Source organism: Marmota monax, unplaced genomic scaffold (assembly GCF_021218885.2).
Source record: "Marmota monax isolate L192 unplaced genomic scaffold, Marmota_monax_Labrador192_F-V1.1 WCK01_AAM20220418_F8-fsc00127, whole genome shotgun sequence".
NCBI classification, from domain to species: Eukaryota; Metazoa; Chordata; class Mammalia; order Rodentia; family Sciuridae; genus Marmota; species Marmota monax.
Window position 1 is genome coordinate 5,237,630 of NW_026692894.1, and position 23,059 is coordinate 5,260,688.

At 44.2% G+C, this 23,059-nt stretch overlaps 1 protein-coding gene across 2 annotated transcripts; it reads left to right on the forward strand.

Moving 5' to 3' along the window:
* The first annotated feature begins 6,241 nt into the window (after positions 1–6,241).
* Ppil1 (peptidylprolyl isomerase like 1) lies at positions 6,242–22,668 on the forward strand. Of its 2 annotated transcripts, XM_046450670.2 has the most exons (4): positions 6,242–6,380; positions 9,433–9,587; positions 20,851–20,919; positions 21,497–22,668. In XM_046450670.2, the coding sequence occupies exons 1-4, from the start codon at positions 6,325–6,327 to the stop codon at positions 21,715–21,717; spliced, it is 501 nt and encodes a 166-aa protein (XP_046306626.1). In that variant the 5' UTR covers positions 6,242–6,324; the 3' UTR covers positions 21,718–22,668. The 2 variants fall into 2 exon arrangements, with proteins under 2 accessions (XP_046306626.1, XP_058437412.1); XM_058581429.1 differs by lacking the exon at positions 20,851–20,919.
* Positions 22,669–23,059: the final 391 nt, after the last annotated feature.

The window sequence follows — 23,059 nt, forward strand, 5'->3', positions numbered from 1 at the left end:
AACCCCGAGTTCAGGGAGTTTCAGAGTTTTATACCCAGCATGTAAGGGGAGGGGCGCAGAAGTTCACAGTCTGCAGAAGTTCACATAGAAACAGCTTTTTCTTTCACTGTTCTGGGCAAGTTAACTCTTTAAGGACAATACCTGAGAAGGGGAGAGCTTTTTCTCCCCTTTCTTTCCTCCGGCTGCCAGCTGTTACCATGGAGCCCAGTTGTAACTTATCTTAAAAATGTAGACATCTCTGTGAAGCCTCAGCTCAAGGCCAGAGGCCTTGTTTGCACATTTCTTCAAAGTACTATACTTGATATGTTTGTGAAAACTAGTAAGGGGGTGTCCAGCACCTGGAGTGATGGAATCTTCTCAGCCAGTGGCCAAGTAAACAGGGTGACATGAAAATAGGAAGTTTATCTACATTGGACTCTTTTGCTGACAGTCCCAAAATCAGCCATGGTGAAGAGGGCTTTTCTGTGGAGAAAGGGGATGCCCACTTCACCTACCACCCAGCAATTCTACAAGGTATCTACCCCCCCCAAGAAAAAAATCATATACAAGTATCCCAAGACACATATAAGAATATTCGTAGTAGCAGTATTATTTGTTAGAGGTACAGTCAGGAAGCCTACAACAGAATATTACACTGCACAAAAAAATGAAAAATGGTCATTGCATACAATTGCATGGATACATCTCCCCAGCATAAGATTAAGCAAAAGAAGGCAGATAAAAAAATGTATATTTTATTACTATTTATACAAAATTCAATCGATGATATTAGAAGGCAGAAAGCGCATTCCTTTGGGGAGGAAGGAAGAGGTAATAATTAGGGGGTGGCCTCTGAGGAGCTGTAAACTTTTTTTTTTTTTTAATTTGATGATGGTTACACATGTGGGTTTATTATGTAGTTTTTTTTCTTTCTTTCTTTTTTATGGTGCTGGGGATCTAACCCAGGGCCTTATACACACCATAAATGCTCCACTATTGAGCCATATCCCCAGCTCTCTCTACTTTGTAATAATTAATTAACCTATCACAGTTAGGGTCTGTCCAGTTTTCTGAATGTATGTTATATTTCAACAAAAATTTTTACTTTAAAAAAGTATGCTGGGGCTGGGGTTGTGGCTCAGTGACAGAGCTCTTGCCTAGCATGTGTGAGGCATTGGTTTCGACCCCTGGCACCACATTTTTTTTTTTTTAAAGTATGTTTGAAAAAAAAAAAGTGCTCTGGACAGCCTGGCACAGTGGTATATGCCTGTAATCCTAGTGACTTGTGAGGCTAAGGCAGGAGGACTGCAAGTTCAAGGCCAGCCGCAGCAACTTAGCAAGGCCCTAAGCAACTTAGTGAGAGACCCTGTCTAGAAATAAAAAATAAAAATAAAAAGGGCTGAGGATGTAGCTCATTGGCAAAGCACCTCTGGGTTCAATTCCCAGTACCTTAATAAATAAATGCTCTGTGTAGTCCAGAGGCCCTTGAGAGTCCAGACCTGCCCTTTCTTTCAGTCTCCATACCACAGCCAGAGTAACGTTGCCAACATACAAAATCTGATTCTGCCACTTCACAGCTCCAGATCACCCTCAGAATCGAGTCCCTTGACCCTTCATGACCCCACTTCTCTTCTGTTACACTCAGGCCTGGGAAACACTGTCTGACTTTCCAAACTCTGTGTAGTGCTCAAGAGAAAACAATTTTCATGGTCTAGGCAAGGGAAGTGGAAGAAAAAGAAACCACTCAAAAAAATATTTCCAAGGTATAACAGACCAGGAAGGCTGCCAGAAGGGGAAGGCAGGGGAAAGGCACGGGTGCCAGCTCACATTCACTCTTGGTGGGTCCTGGCGCTGATCATATCCTCCTGTGTGTTCTCTTCCGCTGTAAAACCTGGTGATTGGAAGACAGAGAAAAGATCCTGGATGTGAAAGTCTTCAGTAAACTGTAAAGTGGGAGGGAAGGGATAGAGTAGCTGAGTAGCTGAGAGAACATGAGAAATCAAGATATGGTTGGTGACTAAGGCAATAGGATTAGGGCGCAGAGAAGGAATGGTTTGGGGAAGAGGCTGGAGAGCAAAATGATAAATCCATTCCTTCCTTCCCTTTTTATCCCCCCCCCCCAATATTGGAGATTAAAACCAGGGACTCTCTACCACTGAGCTACATCCCCAGCCCTTTTTATTTTTTATTTTGAGAGAGGGTCTCCATAAGTTGTGAGCTTGTGACCCTCCTGCCTCAGCTTCCAGAGTAGCTGGGATGACAATCATGTGCCACCATGCCTGGCATCTATTCATTTCTTCAGTATTGGCCTCTCTCTGTTGAGATTTAGAAAAGTCCTTGACAAAGTTCCCTGATAACCGCACAGTGTGGAACAGAAACTGCTTGTTTGTGAATTGATGCCTTAATTTGGAGCAGCCACTGGGGCTCCCACTGCTCGGGCTCCTTATCAATATTAACGTGAAAGGACATGGTCCCTAAAGTGGGTTCTTGATAAGCTACTTGGAGAGATTAGAATCTGACGCAAGCTGTTAGACACCAAAAGAAGGCAGCACAGAATGAAGGACCAAGAGGAGTCTGAAGATATACAGGAAAAACAAAACTCAAATTCAGTTTCTCTTACTACATTCTCCCAGCACAGATCACTTCTAACACCAGACAGGTAGGGTTTTCACTAAGCAAGCAATCAATTACTGGTATAAATCAGTGTTCCCACACCTCAGATTTGACTAATTCACTCCAGTGGCTCACAGAACTCAGGGAAACATTTATATTTACTGGTTTATTATAAAGGACACAAATGATGATATGCATAGAGCAAGGTATGGGGGAAGAGGCATGGAGATTCCATGCCTTTCCAGAACCTCCATGTGTTCAGCTAACCCTGTCCTTATCTTATTTCCCTCCAGTGCTGGGGGCCAAACTCAGAGCCTCACACATATAGGCAAGTGCTCTTCCACAGAGCCACACCCCCAGCTGCGCCCCTTCCCTTCAGGTTTCTTATGGAGGCTTCATTACATAGGCATGATTGATCAAATCAGTAACTATTGGTGATCAACTTAACATTCAGTCCCTCTCCCCTCCCCTGAGATTGTGGTGGAGCTGAAAGTCCCAATGTCTATCCCGCCTGGATCTTTCCTATGACTGTCCCTCATCCTGAAGCTACTTAGGGGCTGCTGGCTACCAGCAATCATTAGTATACAAAAAAATATCTGTCACTTTTTGAGGCAGGAGGAGTTCAAAGCCAGCCTCAACAATGGCAAGGCACTAAGCAATTTGGTGAGACCCTGTCTCTAAATAAAATACAAAATAGGGCTGGGGGTGTGGCTCAGTGGTTGAGGCTTTCTGTAGGAACTGGGACAAAGGCAAGATCTGGGAAGACCTGCAAGGAAAGAGAACAGCCTGGACAAAGGCCTAGAGGAGGGAATGTTGGTGACACATACAGGGCATGAAAAAAATCACAGGGGTGATTCTGGAGAGGTCAGTGAGGGGCCAATGGTAGAGGGTCTTCAAGCCCAAGTCAAGTGGTTTAGGACTTCACTAGGCAAAGAAACCAATTCAATGTTTTAGAGCAAAGTGACGCACCACAAGGTATTTCAGGAGGAAGTTTTGACTGCTAATGTGTGTAGGGTGGATCAGTGGGAGAAAGACAAAAGGCAGGGAACCCAGCCAGGGGGCTTCAGAATAATGTTAGTGTTAAAAGTCTGAAATGAAATTGAGACTAGGAAGGAAGGCTTATAAGTTGGGGATCTTTGGAAAAAAAGAATTGACAGGACTTGATGATGAGTCACTTATAAGGAACAGAGGGAGACTGGATGGTTTCTAGCCTAAAAAGTGATGTTTCTGTAAAGTTTATAATTTTGTGTGTGTCTGTGGTGCTGAGGATAAAATCCAGGGCCTGTAGCAGGCAAAGCAAGCATGCTAGCACAGAGTTAGAGCTCCAGCTCTACGTGATTTTACTTTCAATGGAAAACATTTATTTAGACGATACAGGATAAATGGAGTAAATACAAGCTATTCTGACTTTAATGTTAACTATCATGTATAATTCAGGAAAAGAATCCAGGTGTCTCTGTCAACTCCTGTAGGCACTAATGTTTTTTGGGGGACAAAAAGGTCATTAACAATAAAAGTCTCTGGAATGACTCAGCAAAACACTGTTTTATTCCTGTGTAAAATCCCAATGCATCCTCATTGTTCCTGAAGCTTCCCAAGACACAAAGTAAGGAATTACACATAATTAAGACTTTCCCATCCAGCTCAAGGATCACAAGATGAATATAAACACATTTTCAGGGGGTGAAATTAATCATACTTTACATTAGCACAGCACTCATCAGTTTAAAATGTCGTTTCATGCTGAGCTCAATGGCACATGCCTGTAATTCCAGCGGCTCAAGAGGCTGAGGCAGGAGGATCACGAGTTCAAAGCCAGCCTCAGCAACTTATCCAGGCGCTAAGCAATGCAGTGAGACCCTGTCTCTAAACAAAATACAAAAAGGGCTGGGGATGTGACTCAGTGGTTAAGTGAGTTCAATCCAGGTACCCAAATTAATTAATTAATTAATTAAATGTAGTTTCATATCCATTAATCATTCAATAAAACCTGAGCAACAGTGCTCAGTACTGAACAAGGAGGGCACAAAGATAGAGGAAGCCCAGTTCCTCTCTGAAGGAGCTAGTCTAGTTTATTTTGACAATCTTATACACTTTTATTCTGGCTTAACAATTAAGGACATTAGGGTTAAACTAGGGTTGTGAACACAAGCTCACCAGGTATGGTACAAGCAAGTTATTTCGTCTCTGTAAGGCTCAGTTTTCTGAAAGAATAGTAACATCTATGTTAGGAAATTTGAAGGTTAAGCCTGTAAACACATGATAAAGTGCTTGGCTTAATGCCTTGCACATGGTAGGCATTTATTTAGTCTTTATTAAGTAGTGTACAAAGCATTTATGATTTTATTTACCCAGTTTTGTTTTTTTATTTAAAACAATTTTTTTTTGTATTTGTAGATGGACAGAATGCCTTTATTTTATTTGTTTATTTTTATATGGTGCTAAGGATGGAACCCAGTGCCTCACATGTGCAAGGCAAGCGCTCGCCACTGAGCCACTGCACCGCCTCCATTTCATTTTTTGTGGACCCCCTGAATCTTTTCTCAGTTTCTCCTTCTCTTGCCCTGAGCATTTTTTTTTTTTTTTTTGGTGGTGGTGGCGGGGCGGGGAGTGTGCTGGGGATTGAACCCAGGGACACTCAACCACTTAACTACATCCCAGTCCTTTTTAGTTTTTATTTGTAGATGAAGGCTGGCCTCAAAATTTCAATCCTCTTGCCTCCATCTCTCATGGAGGGATTGCAAGTTTGCACCATCCCACCCAAAAAGAGCAAACGTTAACTTTAGAGCACCATCTATCCAAGGCCAATCATTTTAAACCTCTCCCTTGCTCTGATCTTTCTGACCTACATTTTCTTGACTTTCCCCTTCCTTACCTCTCATTTTCTTTCACATCTTTCCTTTTCTCCCTCCAGACACCTTGCCTTTGGAGTCTGGAGACTCAGATTTGTTGTATGGCTGTGGAAAAATAAGTCATTTAACTGCTGTAAGCTTTCACATCTGAAAAATGGAAATAATACTAGCTACAGGATTCCTTTGTGGAGATGAGACAACAAAGTGCAAAAACTGGGGAAATCGCACAGCTCCTTGTGATAGTTTGTCACTAGGATCTCTCAATTCTATTTCCTTTCGTTTTTCATCTCCTGTTCTTCCCTGGCCAATTATGGGACTAAGAAATTCTTCAAATTGAGGCCGGGTGCGGTGGCGCTCGCCTCTAATCCCAGCGGCTGAGGCAAGAGGATCACAAGTTCAAAGCCGGCTTCAGCAACCTGGGGAGGCACTACGCAACTTGCATTTGCAATGTGCAATTGTCTCAAAATAAATCAAAAAGTTCTGGGAATGTGGCTCAGTGGTTAAGCGACCCGGGGTTCAATCCCTGGAACAAAACAGACATCTTGAGTGTTAGGATATCCTTCCAATCAGAGTGAAGACTCGAAGGCCCCGCCTTCCCTGCCTAAAAGGACCAACGAGGTCGTGCGGAGAGTGGCGCGGTCTCTCGTTTGGAGGTCGCCTCTAATGGAACCTGCACTTTTCTTCCTGCTTCCGCCCAGCCACTTTTCGCCTGGTACCCCAAACTTGGAAAAAGAGTTCTTCCTTTTCCTTGTCCCATTCGCCTAAATCCTGGAATCCAAAGGGTTGAGCAGTGGGGACCGGAAGTGTGCGCAGCAGCAGCGGGTCCCCAGCAAATCGCCGGAAGTAGCAATTGCTAGAGGAGGAGTCCGCCGGCTTCGTTATGGCGGCCATTCCCCCAGACTCCTGGCAGCCGCCCAACGTTTACTTGGAGACCAGGTGAGAGGGCGGGGGTCGGTCCCTGCGGCTGGACTGGCGGAGGCGACGCGGAGTCCGGGCCTCGCCTTGAGCGCGGTTTCCCGCGCTCTGCCCCAAGAGGCCAGGCTTCACGTCAAAGAGCGGGAAGCGGCGGCGGTGAAGACCCCTGAGGGCGGACAGGGGACCGCCACGCCTGCGCCCAGCGCTGCACGGGCTCACGCTGTGGGTTTGATCCCCGGTACTTCGGAGACAGCTGCTGGTTCTCGTCCTCCTTCCACCTCATTCCTCATTCACTCATTCATTCATTCATTCATTCACTCAGCAAAGTGGATTGAGCCCTCAGGCCAGGCAGGTAGGATCTGGAATCTGGGAATACAGAGGTGGATAAGACGCATCCCTGCCTTTAGGAAGTTACAGTAAGACCTTACGTGACACGTTGCACGGTGGTGTGAACAAATTACTATGAAAGCACAGGAAGCACGTTTTTCCCACTATCAGAGAGTGAGGTGGTAACAGTATGACTAAGCACCAACCCGCTTGTGCCATGCCTCTGATGTGTGCCGTCACATTTTAGTTTAATTCTCCTACAGTTTAGATTAGATCCAAGCTACACAGCTATTAAGTGGAGGGCACCTCATTTGGATCCTGGTCCTCTTGCCTCACATGCTAGGTTCTTTAGCCCCATTCGTTCCTTTGCCTCTTTGGAAGAAACTCAGTGATCTTTCCAAAGTAGGACGAGGGATCCTTCTCAAAAACTCTAAATAACGTCTTGCTGCTGAGAGAGCATAAAAACTTTCTCGTCTGGCTTTTTTTTCATATGGCCCTTGCCTACCTGCTGTTCCCCCATCAGCCGCCAGGGGGCCAACCAAGGTCCCTGCCTGATACTGTCTCTCCACTACTTTCAACCAGAGCAGAGTTCTTTCTACACCCCTCTGTATTTGCTGGTAGTGTTTTTGCACTGACCATCTTTTTCCTTCATCTTATATGCCAAAATTTTACTTTATGCAGGCCCCAACTTGTAATTTAAGTCTCTCGTCACTATTTTTTTTTAATTGCAGAATATGTTGAAAATTCAATCTAAGCAAAGTAGGGGTATAAAAAGGAGTAAAAGTCATCCTCCCCCCCCCATTAACTGTTAAATAACTGTCCAGATTTTGGGGGGAGGGGCCCTGGGGATTGAACCCAGGGGGTACTTTACTTCTCAGTCACATCCCCAGCCCTTTTTATTTTTTATTTTGAGACAGGGTCTCACAAAGTTGCTTGTGGCCTCATTAAGTTGCTGAGGCTGGTCTTGAACTTGTGATTCTCCTGTCTCAGCCTCCCCAGTCCCTGGGATTACAGGGGTCTGCTACCACCCACGTGGCTCCAGATCTTTTTTAATGTATGTATAATCATCTCTGTGTTTTATCCTCTTAACAAAATTGGGGCCATAGGTCATATATTTTTTTCAGTAATTTTTTTTTTCTCAGTGACAACATGTAGTTTTCCATAGTATGGATAGTTCCATATTTTAGTAATTTTCTTTTTCAGGGACATTTAAGTTGCTTCTGTTTGTTTGCTAGGACAAATACCAAAATGAACATCTTTGAACATATTATAACCTTAGAAGCTTTTATAAGTTTTCTTGGAGAAAAGTCTGGGTGGGTAATGATGTGTAGGAGAAGACTCCTTTCCTACCTTCCTTATCCTTAGGAATACTGGGGAGGAAAAAAAGCATTTATCACATTGGGTAGGTACAAAGGTTTGAAGTCATCAGGTTTTGTGTTCACTTTATGCCCTCCCAAACACACAGACTATACCTTTGTGTGTGTGTGTATGTTGCTGAGATTGAACCTAGGGCCTTGCACATGGTAGGCAAGCCCTCTACCACTCCAAACCTTTTTATTTTTTTGAGCAGGGTCTTGCATAGTTGGCAAGGCTGGCCTTGTACTTGGATCCTCCTGCCTTAGCCTCTGGAGTAGCTGGGATTACAGGTGTGCACCACCATGCCCAGTTTTATTTTTCTACTAAAAGAAATTAAGGTAGGTGATCTATTCATGTGGATCAAAAATAGGAAAATTTAGGCTGGGCATGGTGGCCTAAACATGGTGTCTTCCTCCAGAAACTTAGGCAAATATAAGTAAATCTGAACCCACCATAATTTAATGTCATTTTAACAGAATTTACAAATTAAGTACAAGATTTTTTTTTCCTAAAAGAAGTACCAGAAATCCCAGCATATTTTATTAAAAGGAGATCATCTGTGTTTGTGTTATTTGCATTTGTGTTTTTGTGTTTGAGTATGAAATCTTGTGGTTATCACAATTTTCATGACTTACAAGATTGAAAATCAAGAATCCTTGCCAGGCACAGCGGTGCATGCCTGTAATCCCAGCAAGGCTGAGACAGGAGAATCGAAAGTTCAAAGCCAGCCTCAGTGAGACCCTGGGGATGTGGCTCAGTGGTTGAGTACCCCAAGTTCAACCCCTGGTACCAAAAAAAAAAGTGAGGTGCTAAGTAACTCAGTGAGACCATGTCTCAAATAAAATATATAAAGGGCTGGGGATGTGGTCAAGTGCTCCAGTGCCCCTAAGTTCAATCCCACGTTCCCAAAATACAAGAATCCTAGAGCAGCTCCATGATATTCTGTTGGCCATGATCTTGGGTTTTTTCCTTCTTCTTCTTCCTCCTCCTCTTCTTCCTTTTTTTTTTTTTAATACTTTTTTGGTTATAAATGGACACAATATCTTTATTTTTATTTGTTTATGTGGTGCTAGGGATTGAACCCAGGGTCTCACACATGTGAGGCAAGTGCTCTACCACTGAGCTACAACCCCAGCCCCTTCCTATTGTTGTTGTTGTTATTATTATTTTCATTCCAAGGATTGGACCTGGGGTGCTCAAGCAGTAAGTCACATCGCTAGCCCTTTTTATTTTTTATTTTGAGACAGGCCTTGCTAAGTTGTTGAGGCTGGCCTTGAACTTGCAGTCCTTCTGCCTCGGCCTCCCAATCACTGGGATTCCAGTTGTGTGCCGCCACACCTGGCTTGTGATCTTATGCTGGACTGGCATTGTGTTGTCCTTTTCCCTGCAGCATGGGAATCATTGTCCTGGAGCTGTACTGGAAGCACGCTCCGAAGACCTGTAAGAACTTTGCTGAGTTGGCTCGTCGGGGTTACTACAATGGCACCAAATTCCACAGAATCATCAAAGACTTCATGATCCAGGGCGGTGACCCAACAGGGACAGGTACAGTGAAGCTAACGTTAGTTTCTGGGTCTTTCTCTCATAACTGAGTGCTAAGGCAGCCAGGGTTTTCTTTCCCATTTACGTGGGTCTGGGTTGATTGACTTTCGTGACAATTCCTGCCTTCCCCAAAGGAATGTGGAATTGACCAGAAACTAGTTTTGACTCCTGGGTATGATAGTTTTCATACCTTCTGTGTGTTTTTCAGCAAGAGCAGATAATATTTGCCTCGACTGTAGTGACGCGTAGAGCAGTCTGATCAATGAAAAGTTAAAATTTTAAAAAAGATATACAGTGTGTTGAAAAGAATGAAATATTGGGTTCCTTCATTGGCTCTTTCGTTGGGTATTGAGCTCCTGCTTTGTGTCAGATGCTTTTCTAGCTGTGGTGAGATAGCTGTGAATAAAGAGAAGAGTTCCTGCTCTCAATGAACTGGGAAAGGAGTATGGACATAAAATTTTAGTGAAACAGTTAAAGATTTGAGATGTTATTGGAGCAGAGATCTGAAGGAAGAAAGAGAATGAACCTTGGGATAGGAGAGAAAAATTCTGGGTGAATTGAAGAGCAGGTGCAGGGCCCCTGAGGCAGGAGTCTATGTAGACCTTATAGAGCCTGGTAGAGACTTTAGGTTTTATTTTGAGTAAGATAGGAACCGTTTTAGAGTTGAGTAAAGGAATGACATGATCTGACCTACATTTTAAAAGGACCACTCTGGAGAACAGATGAAGGGAAAAGAATTGGAGGCAAGATCAGTTAGGAGTTTGCTGTCTACAAATACATGGTTGAAGTAGGCTGTTAATAGATAAGGTGGTGAAAAGTCATTGGATTCAGGCTTCTTTTTGTTTGTTTTTGTGGGGAGGTTGATACTAGAGATTGAACCCATGGGTACTTTACCACTGAGCCATACCCCAATCCTTTTTATTACTTATTTATTTTTAATTTTTTAAATTTTTATTTTGAAACAGGATCTCACTAAGTTGCTTAGGGCCTCCCTTAGTTGCTGAGGCTGGCCTCAAACTTGTAATCCTCCTCAGCCTTCTAAGTCTCTGCCAACTACAGGAGTGTGCCACTGTGCCTAGCTGGATTCAGGTTAGTTTTAGATAGAGCTGATGGGATTTGTTGACAGATTGGACAAGTGGTGTGAGAGAAGGAAATGGTCAAGGATGACTTCAAAGATTTTAACCTGAATAGGGAAATGGAGCAGGCTGGTAGAGAAGCATATTTGGAGGAGAAAGATCAAGTTTTGGACACATTCTATTTGAAATACTCAATAATCTTTGGGAATGTTGAATAAGTAGTTGGATATGAATTTGGAGTCCAAGGAAAGAGCTGCCATAAAGATATGAATTTGGAACTTCTGGATTTTAAGTGGGCTTTATTAGTGAAACGGGTGGAATGCTTACTCATTCCAAAACCTTTGCTTCTCAATTTGCTTGTTGTCTGCTAATTCCTGTTCTTTTGCCTTTAAACAGTCTTGGTTTTCTCTGTGCAGAATCTTGTCTCACTCTTATTATTCTTTGCCATTCTTAATTGTCCTTTATGGTCAGAACTAACCCTTTTTTCAATGTACATGGACACATTTCAAAAATACAAAATACATGGGACTGGGGTTGTGGCTCAGCGGTAGAGTGCTCGCCTAGCACGTGCAAGGCCCTGGGTTCAATCCTCAGCCCCGCATGTAAATAAATACATAAATAATATAAAGGTATTGTGTCCAACTATAACTAAATAATAAATATTTTTTAAAAATACACAGAAAAAAAAGAAAAATTGCTCAAAAGCAAAGCTCCTAAAACTTTCTAACCACTATTGGCTTATCTCCTAATATCCTTCTGCTGAGAAATGCGCACTGTTGGCTTTCTTTTCAGATATCTAGTTAGGAGTATGCAGGGAAGGCTGGGTCTGTAGCTTAGTGGTGGAGCACTTGCTCAAGGCCCTAGGTTCAGTCCCCTGCACCAAAAAACAAAGGATGAATGGATAACCATTTAGCATAGATAATTTCAAGAGAATGGGATATTTCTTTATGCTTTTTTTTTTTAACCATGACAGTGTAATGGTTTAAGTCCCTCTTAGTTCAGGGCCACACATGTAATGTCCCTGGCTCTTCCTCTGGGAGCATACCTGAGCTTGTGGCCATGCTGCGGCGGTTGGGAGATGGTGGAGTGCAGTACTGCCTCCCTCTTGGGCATGTGGCATGCAGCTGGGCGCAGCTGGGGAGTGTATCCTGCATCCTGTTGCACGTGAACCAAGGCGATGTCCTATGTCCCTGTTCTACTGACATCATTCCTACTCAGCCTTCATGTGTGAACACCATCTGTATACTATTTTTAAAACAAATAGTGGTATATGTAATTTTGTGTATATTTGATTTTGTTTCTTTTAATTTTGTATATATTTAACTATATTTTTTTTAACTAAAAAAAACTGACTTCCTCTATGAAGGATGAGGCAATTAGTAATTAAAAGTTTCTTATTCCTAATTTTTGTTGATAGTTTTATTTTGTTTTCTATACTGTAACACAGCTACAGTGTGCATTCTATTTCAGGGGTTCTGTGCCCACCACTTTGATATCTTCACATGTGCTAGAGGAAAGGATTTTGTGTCTTTTTTTCTTTTCTTTTTTAAATTTTGAGACTGGGTCTCCCTAAATTGCTAAGGGTGGCTTTGAACTTGTGATTCTCCTGCCTCAGCCTCCTAAACTGCTGGGATTATGGGCTTTATGGCACCCACCCAGCAAGATTTCTTATCTATTGGTTTTTATTGCAAGAGCTGGAGGGTATTATATTTTTTAATTGGCTTCTGTTTGAGAATTTTCTGTATTTATTTCGGTACAGGGATTGAACCCAGGGGTGGTTTACCACTGAGCTATATCCCAACCTTTTTAAGTTTTTATTTTGAGACATCTCACTAAGTTGCTAAGGCTGGCCGTAAACTTTCCGTCCTACCTCAGCCTCTCTCAACCTCCCAGAGTCACTGGGATTTCAGGCCTTACTTCCCCCAGTTGTTTGTGAATTTCTGCCTATTCCCTTTATACTTGAAAAAGACCATGACTAGGTATAGTATTATTCTTGGGCCACATTCATTGCCTTAGATCTTGTCAGACAATTCTGATCCATTGCCTTCTGGGTTTGAGCACAGTTTTGGAAAATTCTGAGGCCAGATTTACTCCTTCCTTTGATTCAAAGGGAAATTTCTTTTTTCTTTTTAATATGTATATATTTTTAGAGATAGACACAATACCTTTATTTTATTTATTTATTTTTAGGTGGTGCTGAGGATGGAACCCAGGGCCTCCCACGTGCTAGGAGAGCGCTCCACCGCTGAGCCCCAGCCCTCACATTTCTTTTGTGGGAAAAAGATGGCTTTTCCCTTTCTGCGCTGCCTTTACTAAAAGAGTCCCAAACCCTCACTCTGCCTCACTCAGTTTTCAGTCATGTCTGTTCTTTGCTGTTCTAATTTATTTATTACCTCTTTATTGGTACCATTTGGATCTCAATTTGTGTCCTTGGCGCTGCCATCTTTCACCTTACTCTGTGATTTGTTGTCTTCTCTTTGAGCTTTCGTTTTATTCGACTCTCATTCCTACTGAATCATCGTATCTTGAGACAGCCATAGAGAAGCCACTTCTCAGGACATTTTCTCCCACGCTTAGTTCCTGAGGTATTTTGTCCTTCCTCCATTCCCTCTTTCTGTCCTCCCATTTGTTGTGGTTGTTTGCAGTTTCTGTGCCGGTTCTTTCCAGGTTAATTTTCGCACCTGTGTTGGGCCTGCCTTCCTCTGCTCAGGGACAGTGTAAGTGGAGTTTCCTGGTCATTCTCCCCTTATATGTGGGCCAGGTGTTTCCCCCACTCCAAATGCTAGGGTGCTCGTCTCCATCTTCTCCTAGCCCGAAGAGCGTTGGGGAGCCTCTTGTGGAAGGGCTTGCCTCTGTTCTGCCTTTCAGACTCCCCCAACCCTGTCCCAGGGCTTTCTCTACCAGCCAGTGGTGACCTTCTGCCTCCACTCCAACTCTGACTCATCCATCCCTCAAGTGCCCTAGAAGGTGGCCGGCCCTGGTTGCCCACCACATCCTGGTTGAAACAGGACCTCACCAAATGGCCCAGACTAACCTTGAACTTACAATCCTCCTGCCTCAGCCTCCCCAGAGGTGTGTGTGGGCGACTGCCCTCCAGGGCTGTGCCGCGCTGTGTTGGGGTCACTGGCTCATTCCCTCTGCTGGCTTCTCAGAGTTGGAGGGTACCTGTGGGAATTCTCAGGAGGACACTCATTTCCTGTTATGACCTTAGGTAGTGCAGGTAGGAGAGTCTTCTATTTCTTTTCTTGGCTGACTCTTTTCAGAATTTTTAGAATGATCGTTTTCTTTATTTGGCTGATGCTGGTGAACTTTTGGATTTTTAAATTTTCATCATTCTCTGTTCCCTTCTCTGGCTATTGAGTGGAGGCAGGGTCTAATCCTCCCTCAGTCCACTTTATCTGAAAACGTTCTGCCAGTACCTCAGTGACCTCTTCCTGTCTTCTTCCTCTCTTCCTCGCATTTCGATAATGAAATGAATTTTAACTCATAACACCAATGAACTGAGAAGTCTGTGGTTAGTGTATAAGAATCGGAAATGACTCAGACACGAGTTGCTGATGCCAGAGCTTCCCTGTATTTTTGTACTTGGTTTTCGATCCTTCCTAATGTCACATTTCCATGATACAATTTTAATGAAATTGAATCACAAGAAGATTTCCAAATAACTGCATCCAGCCTCAAGTATAATGAGTGTTTGAGCAGCTGCCAGAAGGTCTGTGATAAAAAAACAAACAGAAGGTAGGCCTTCCTGGGTCACTGGATCATGCCTGCTTGCTGAGTAGGTGACACATTTTTTGCTAAACATCTCGGGTGGCGTGTGGCATCCTGGGATCTTCAGTAATTTGGTGTGCCATTTCAGCTGTCCTGTTTGGCTACCCTGGAACCATTTTTTCCACAGTCTTCTTCTGATACATCTTTCCCAGATGCTTTCTCAAATACCCTTTGACTTCTTGCTTCATTTCCTTTTTCTGCCTTCAGATGCTCATATTAAGATACCTCCGTGTTAGCACTTTCTTAGCCCTCTGTGTGCCTTTTACCTCTTTCTACTAACCTCTTCCTGTCCTCCCCTTTAGGCTTAACATCCTTGAGGTCTTGATGTTCAGCACTTGGGCCCAAGGTGCTCGCCAGCTGCTGTGATTTGATGATTAATTATATGCGGATTATCCTGTGCATCACCCTTGCACTGATTTCATCTCTCTTCTGAGTAGCCCCAGGAACACCTGAAATTTATCCTGTTGAACAGCGAGCTCACTGTTAGTTTTATTCATTTGATGAATATTTGCTGAGTCTGCGGGGTGTCCTGTGCTATTCCAGGGCCTGTGAGGAGTGCTTAAGCATTAGAAACCACGGCTTTTTTTCCCTTGCAGAGCTCCCAGGCCTGCCAGGAAACAAGCTATGCATTGTAAGAAATAACTAGAAGGTAGCAATATAATTAATATGCAAATGTTAGGGTGGCCTGGTATGGATTATGTGTATGCAGCAGGTAGGAATAATTCATAAGGGAACCATTGCAGTGGAGTGGGATTAGTAGGGCAGGGGAACGGACTGTGAAGAGGGTCTTGAAGGAAGTGTGGAATTGTAACCCTGAGAAATGGAGAGAAGATGATCTAGCATGACTCGGGCCGTTTGGGTTTTGTTGTTGTTGTTGTTGTTTGTTTGCAGTACTGGGGATTGGATCTAGAGGCACCTTACCACTGAGCTCCATCCCTAGCCCCCTTTTAATTATTTTTCATTTTGAAACAGGACCTCACCGAATGGCCCAGACTAACCTTGAACTTGCAATCCTCCTGCCTCAGCCTCCCCAGAGGTGTGTGCTACTGTGCCTGGCTCATTTGAGAGTCTTGAGTCTGGGATAAATAAGAAAAAAATATGTGAAAAGTTTAACCCAACTGAGGTATGTGGTAGTGTAGTATCAAGATGAAGGGCAGAGATGGGTAGACTTGGACTTAAATCCTGGCTTTACGTGAACACTCATAAGACATAAACAAGTCCTGTAACCTTGCTGCCTTCTTATCTGTAGCTGGGGAGTGCGGTTGTGCTTATCTCCTGAGGTTATTGTGAGTAACAAATGATCTGGTGTTTGTAAAATGGTTAGCACAGGCTTAATAGAAAATAGGAGCTCAAAAAAGGTGTGATACTTATTTTTGTTAATTCATTTAACAAATGTCTTGGATTTTTCCATAGGCCTGGCATTGCTGGGGATACAACAACTTGTGGAACTCCCGTTCTAGTGGGAAAGACAGAATATGAATGAATAAGTACATGCCATACTTTCAGGTTGTGACAGATGATATGGAAAACATAATTACTTCAAGGGGTAGAGGGCTGAGGCTACAGCTCAGTTGGTGGAGTACTTCCCTCGCATGCACAGGGCCACAGGTTCAATCCCCAGCACCAAAAAAATTAAAAAAAAAAAAACCTACAAGGGGTGGAGCAGGGTTTCTCCGCCTTGGCATTGTTGATCTGGGCTGGATAATTCTCTATGGTGGTCTGTCCTGAGCACTGAAGAGTGTTGAGCAACATGCCTGGCCTCTGCCCACTGGATAGATGACAATAGTACCTTTCAGTTGTGACAACCAAAAATGCCTCCAGAGATTACACAGTGTCCCAAAGGGTAACCCCCCTGGCCTAGAGGGTGACGAGGTGCTGTTTGAGATAATGTGATTAGGCAAGCCCTCTCTGATAATGTGGCAGAGCTCTGAATATGTGAAGTAGTGAGCCATGAGACTAAGTGCCGGGGACAAGGACACTCCAAAGGGAGCAGCAGCCTGAGGCCTCACCTCCTGTGCTTGGCAGGAACCACTGAGGGCCAGTGTGGGTGGAGCAGAGAGGACAGTAGTGGTAGCAGGAGATGACTGTGGAGAGGTTGGAGAGTCTGTAGGCTGAGCTGGGGACAGGGATCTTGTTCTCTGTGTGAAGAAGAGTTGATGGAGGATCCCAAACAGGGGAGTGCCAGGATTGGACTCATTTTATTTTTATTTATTTATTTTTAATATTTTTAGTTGTAGATGGTCACAGTACCTTTATTTAGTTGTTTTGTTTTGTTGTTTGTTTTTTAACGTGGTGCTGTGGATCAAACCCAGTGCCAGACTCGTGCTAGGCAGGCGCTCTACCACTGAGCCCGAGCTCAAGCCCCAGTCCCAGCCCTGCACTCACTGTAAAAGGATCCCCCAGCTGTGTGAAGAAGAGACCTCTGAGGAAAGAGGGGAGCTCTTGTTATCAGAGCTAGAGGCGGTTGTGGTTTGGACCATGGCGATAGCAGCTGTTAGTGCTGTCCTCAGGGAAGCAGACACCGGGCAGAGGGGGCAGTTGAGACATCCATTGGACTAGCTCATTGGGGAAAGTCAAAGGGAGAGGGATCCGGAGTTGGAAGGGTGAGTCTGCACAGGGACTGCCGCTGGTGGAGGGAGCAGGGAAGAGAAGGGGCCCGTAGGAGAAAAGGGGGAAGGAGGAACCCCAGGAGGACAGGAGTCTTGGAAACTTAGTGAAGACTTTATTTCAAGAAGGGGGCCATCAGCTGCCAGTTGATGCCTGAGGAGCGAGTCAAGGGAGCCCTTCCTGCATTCATAGCAGGAAGTCACTGGTGACCTTGGCGAGGACAGCTTCAGTGGAGTGAAGGGGGCAAGTCTGCACGAAGCCTGGTCAGAAGAGAGCGGGAGGAGAGGACGTGGAAACACCAGGTGTCGGCAGATTTTTCAGCAGTGTGTCTGACGGGTCGAGGGAAATGGGATAGTGGAGGGGGAGTTTTATTTTTAAGATAGGAAATATCAATAACATGGTTTCATGCTGACAGGAATGATGTGTTAAAAGAAGAAGATTTGATAACAGGAGAGGGACATCGTTGTTCTCCAGTTTTTTCAAAGTGAATGGGGCTGAGCAGGTGGTGGGATGGTGCTGGGAACAGTTGGTTCAAGCCGTGAATCAGTGGTGCAGGAAAGAAGAAAAGGGTAGAGGCCAGGGGAACTTGAAAGTTCCCTTCTGAATACTCGCTTTTGCTCAGCAAAATAGGAAGCAAGGCTGTCTTTAACAAGCAGCAAGGAATGGTAGAATTTTGAGGATAAAACTGGTGGAATCACCCACCAGACTGCTGCCCAAGGTGTCCTACTAATCATGACCGCAGCTGCCTTTTGTGAAAAATACTCTGGTTCCCTTGGTTCGATGGGGGTTGTCATCACTGATACTACCCTGTGTTTACTTCATGTTATATATTACACGACTCCCGCTCTTGTCTCATTTTTTGTAAAAGTTAACTACTGTACTTAAGGTTAAATAGTAAGTGGTATAGTCACAACTGGAATTGGAATGTCTGACCCCAAAGGCAAGTAAGAGCTTCAAAGCCTCCTGTAGAGCCCTGGCGTTGTTTCCCATGATAGATGAGGTACCTGGCATTTGCAGGAATGATCCAGAAGTCTGTTCCTCTTCCTGCTTTGTTACTAACAAAGTGATGTATCGGTTAGCAGTGCTTTGGGCTACAAGTAACAGAAGACTCAACCACAATGGCTGTTTTATATTTCTCATGTAACAAAACGTCCAGAGGTGAGCATTTGTCCATTGATTTCACCTGCCCAAGCAGAGTTGTCGGGCACGGGTTTGCCACAGCTTTCCACTTTGACATTTTTATGTGTTGGTGTTGGGTCTCAGACTGTTGTCTTGGTGTTGCAAGATGGCAGCTGCTGCTCCTGATGTCACCCTGCATTCAGAGAAGGAAGATGGGGAAGGAGCTGTGGCTAAAGCATAAAGGAATATGTATGTCTGTTTTCTATCAGAAAAGCTGTGTCTTTCTCAGAACTTCCACTCGGCACATTTCTGTTTACATCAGTAAGTCAGAGCTGGGTCTTCTGGTCACCTCTGGCTGTAGAAGGAGCTGGTCAGTACCTGCCTTCCTTGTCAGAGATTGAAGCAGTCTGTGGAAGAGGTGGGGATGCTCAGGGGACAAGTGACCTGAAGTGACTAGATTCTCTTGCCGTCATCACTCCCTGCTCCTGCTGCCTCTCCCCTGCTCCACATGCCCAGATAAATGTTTGGATTGGATTTGTTTGTCTTTCTGACATTTTGCTGCAAACCCTACTGAGTTGAATCGGGTTATGAAAAGATAACAGATTATGAGTAAGTGATGCTGTGGGGCCAAGCTAGTCCCAGTTGGTCCTACCAGGCCTAGTGATTCAGAAGGGGCCTCCATTCTCTCTATTCTTGTCTCCTGAGGGCTTCAAGGCCCCGTCCTCACCTCTGACTTTCTCTGGCCTGTTCTTCCAGCTCTTGTTTGTGGTGCTTTTGGTGATGGTTTTCAGTTCCTAGAGGGCAGTGGCCTGGAGGTTTCATCTGGCAGCTATCATTTTGCAGAGTTCACACTTTCAAGGCTAGAGCCTTACTCCTTGTGACTGCCCTAGGGCAGAGCAAAGCGGGGATGAGCCAGAACACATGGGTTACATAAGTGCTGTTTGGAAGTATACTGGCAGGGTACAATTTTTGGGATGAATTTTTACATAGTTTGGTATAGTTCAGTAATTTTCCAGGGCCAGGGCCAGGGCCAGGGCCAGGAAAAAGCTTGGGCTAGGTGGGAGGTTTCCCCTAGAGGGTTAGGATTCACCCCATTCTTCTTTGCATGAGAACAGTGTTTTGTTCCCAACAGGGACCTTGACAGGCTCCCTGTGGTGGAACAACCTGAAAGGTGAAGCAGAGAATTTTTGTCTTTTACTTGCTGTGGAAAGGCAGCAGCCATGACCAGCAGCCATGACCAGGAGCCTGGGGTGAACTTGGTACAGAATCTTGCTCCTTTTATAGCTGCCTGTAAAAGGAGGGGAGTTAGCTTCCAGGCAAGCAGAGAAAGCTAATAAATCCAGTGTTCGCTTTGTTCCAGGCTATTTTGTTCTGCTTGGCCAACTTGGATGAACCAGTGGTACAATAAGGTTGACTATGTAATTGACCAACGTTGGCTGGGAAAGCTGCCCCCCCATTGTGGCTGTTTTCCTTTGAGAAAACCATATTGCTGTGTACAGTGGTGCACACCTATAATCCTGTTTACTCTGGAGGCTGAGGCAGGAGGAGCACAAGTTTGAGGCCAGAGATAGCAAGACCCTGTCTCAAATAAAATTTTAAAAAAAACAAAGAGGAGGAAGAGCTAAGGCTGTAGCTTGGTGGACGAGTGCCCCAAGGTGGTTCTGTTCCCCTAATGGGGGCGGGGGTGAGAAGAAAAGTGAAAAGAAAACCATATTTAATTTATATCCTTTTGCTCTAAGAACCTACTGAGCTTAGAGTGTCCGCAGTACCGTGCTCTTGTGAATATAGTATAAATAGCATTTGATGGTGGCTTTGCTGCAGATCATTCCCAGGCCTTTGTTTTTTCATTTTCCCTTGACTGTACACTATTGTCCCCTCAGTGAACTCTGCCATTTTAATATTCCTTTCTCCCACATCACCACTTACCATTGTCCCTATTTCTCCTTAAGCTGGATAAGTTTGAAAAAGATGAATTTTTGATTCTCTTATTTTGAGGCAGGTCTCGCTAAGTTGCTGAGGCTAGCCTCAAACTTGTGATCCTCTTGCCTCGGCTTTCTGGGTAGCTTGGATTACAGGCATGTGCCACTCCACCTGGCAACTTAGGTGAATTTGATTTTCCATAATCTAGGTTAAGGGTGGCAAACAGATTTTAACTCCTTGATATCTTTTCTGATTCTCCAATAATGGCTAACTGGAGTTGTGGATTGGTAAGGATTTATAGGCAAATCTAAGCTCGGCAGGGAAGAGTGCTGATTGATGGCAGCGTCAGTGATGGGCACAGGGTTAGGGCTTGGGGTGTTTCCGCAAAAATGCTAATAAAAATGTTAAATGTCAGGAAACCTCTTACTCTGTCAGATTATGAATGAGAGTAATCTGTAAATGAGTATATTCTAGGGGACTTCTATTTTCTTTTGATAAGGTTGTGTTTTCTGCATTTTTGACGGTGAACATGTATTAATTTTAGTAAGCAGGGGGAAACACTATTATTTTGAAAAGAAATGTCTCACCTGAATGAAAACAGTGATTTGAATGTGCTGTGTTAATACTTGATTCAGTAGTTGCAATATATCTAGCACGGGGCTAGAACTGCTCCTTTTCTTCCCTGTACTTTGACAAATCCCTGGACTCTGGCTGTCCTTCTTGCTGTAAGGGGAGCTGTGGGACTGGTTCATTTCTGATCTTCTAATTGTCAGGTCGAGGTGGTGCATCTATCTATGGCAAACAGTTTGAAGATGAACTTCATCCAGACTTGAAGTTCACTGGTAAGTGCATCATCTGGCTGAACTGGTTAGGAAGCGGGGGCAGATTTTGAAAGCTTGGTTCTTGGCTATGATTCAAGGTAAATGCCTGACACTGTGGCGTGGTGCCAGGCTGCTGCCCAGGCATGGCGCCATAAAGAGTTCTGACAGATAAAACGGCGTCTCACAGAGTCCTCAGTGGTTCAGAGTCTTGGTTTAAGTGTTCTAGACTCTTAACTATTAGACCACTGTTGTAGACTAAAGGACATCTAAACTGAAGGTTTCCTCAGAGACACACAAGACCTTGCTGGGTTTCTGAAGGCAATCAGTAACATGGGCCAGGGGTTAGCAGGGGTCATCAAGGGTCCAGGCTAGGACGTAGATGGGGACAGGGGAGACAAGGTCATCAGAGTAGAGTGCAGTGACCAGCTTTGTGCGGGGCAGAGCACCAGCTTTGAGAGAGACAGGTCATCTAGGGCTGGACAGTAAGTGATGACAACCAGAACATTCTAGGGATGCTTCTTTGCATCCCTAGAATGGTGTAGCAGCTGGAGCCATGAGACTTATTCATACTCTTTCCTCTCTTCCTTTTTCCCTCCAGGGGCTGGAATTCTTGCAATGGCCAATGCAGGGCCAGACACCAATGGCAGCCAGTTCTTTGTGACTCTTGCCCCCACCCAGTGGCTTGATGGCAAACACACCATTTTTGGCCGAGTGTGCCAGGGCATAGGAATGGTAAATCGAGTGGGAATGGTGGAAACAAACTCCCAGGACCGCCCTGTGGATGACGTGAAGATCATCAAGGCATACCCTTCTGGGTAGATTCGCTGCCTCGTAGGCAAAGCCAAGTCTTCTGCAGTGGCCCCATCAAACCAGCTTCCAAGTGACATGTAACTCAGCTTAATTTTGGCCTTGAATATATTGGCTCTAAGAAGCCAGGGGCCTTGGGTGAGTTAGGATCGAAGTGTACTTTAATAGAATGCTTCTCTTTTCTTCACCTAGTGCCTGGACTGACGGGGCATTCGCAGAAATGCCTCCATATGTTTATTTACAGGTTTCTGCCCCCTGTGGATGACCCATACTTCTCCTTGCTGTGCATGTCTGCTCTGATACACTTGGAACAAAATGAAGCAGGCTGTGTCATCTCACAGAGCCTAAACAAACTTGTTCTTGAAGAGATTTATATTCTGGCCTACACTACAGTCTCTGGTAGCTGACAGCCACAGAATTCAAACCGAGTAGTGTCTGTCAGCCCTGTTAACCCTGCACACCCCATCTTCGTCTCCTACATTTGTTCTTCCAGGGAACGTATGCGTCTCTCTGTTTTCCCTCTCAAAACCAGAACATCAACACTGCTGTTTCTTATGCTTAAACATCCCACACAAAGCCACATTGAATTTTTGCCAAATGAAAAATGCATCCAACAATCAAGTTTCTAAGAAGGTGCCAAGTGAGGAATGATAATGTTTAATAATTGAGAAAGGAATTTATTAGAAGGAAGCTGAGGCATTGACCATTTTTTTCCCCAGAAGGAGAAGAAGTCTGTAGTGAGCACAGGACGGACCGCATTTTCCTCAGAGCAGCACCCTCAAGGAAAAGCACCGCTTATGTTTTTTAACCTAAGACTTTAGAGAAATCGGATGAGAGATTTTTGTACTTTTTTTTTTTTTTAAATCTTTATGAGGTTTGGGGTAGGAGTAGGGATGAGAGGAAGTAAATACCTATGTAATACATAGAAATTTCCAAATAAAATGCTATTGGTGGTTAATCGTGGGTGTGGTCTGATTGTAATTGCTATTTGAGGATCTAACAGCCATTTTCATCTCAGGTAGATTTGCAGAGCTCTAATCTTCCAAGACTACACATCATTTTAGGCTTGTGGGTTTTCATTGGGCTTTTTTTCAGGAGCAGTTCTGACAAAAGGCAGAACCAAAAAAAGAATTGAATGATATCAGTTAGCATTTCTGAGGAAGAGGTGAGCTGTAGGTGAACCAGGTGGGCAGGCCCAGAGACCAGGGAAACCCTCAGTTTACAGGGGGCCACAGGCAGATGTACTTCTCCTGGGAGAAGGGGTGGTAACTTTAATATTCCTTATCACTATAAATTTTAAAGATAGTGATTTACTCTTTGTAATGGCCAAGGTGCTATATCCCACAGCTTCTCG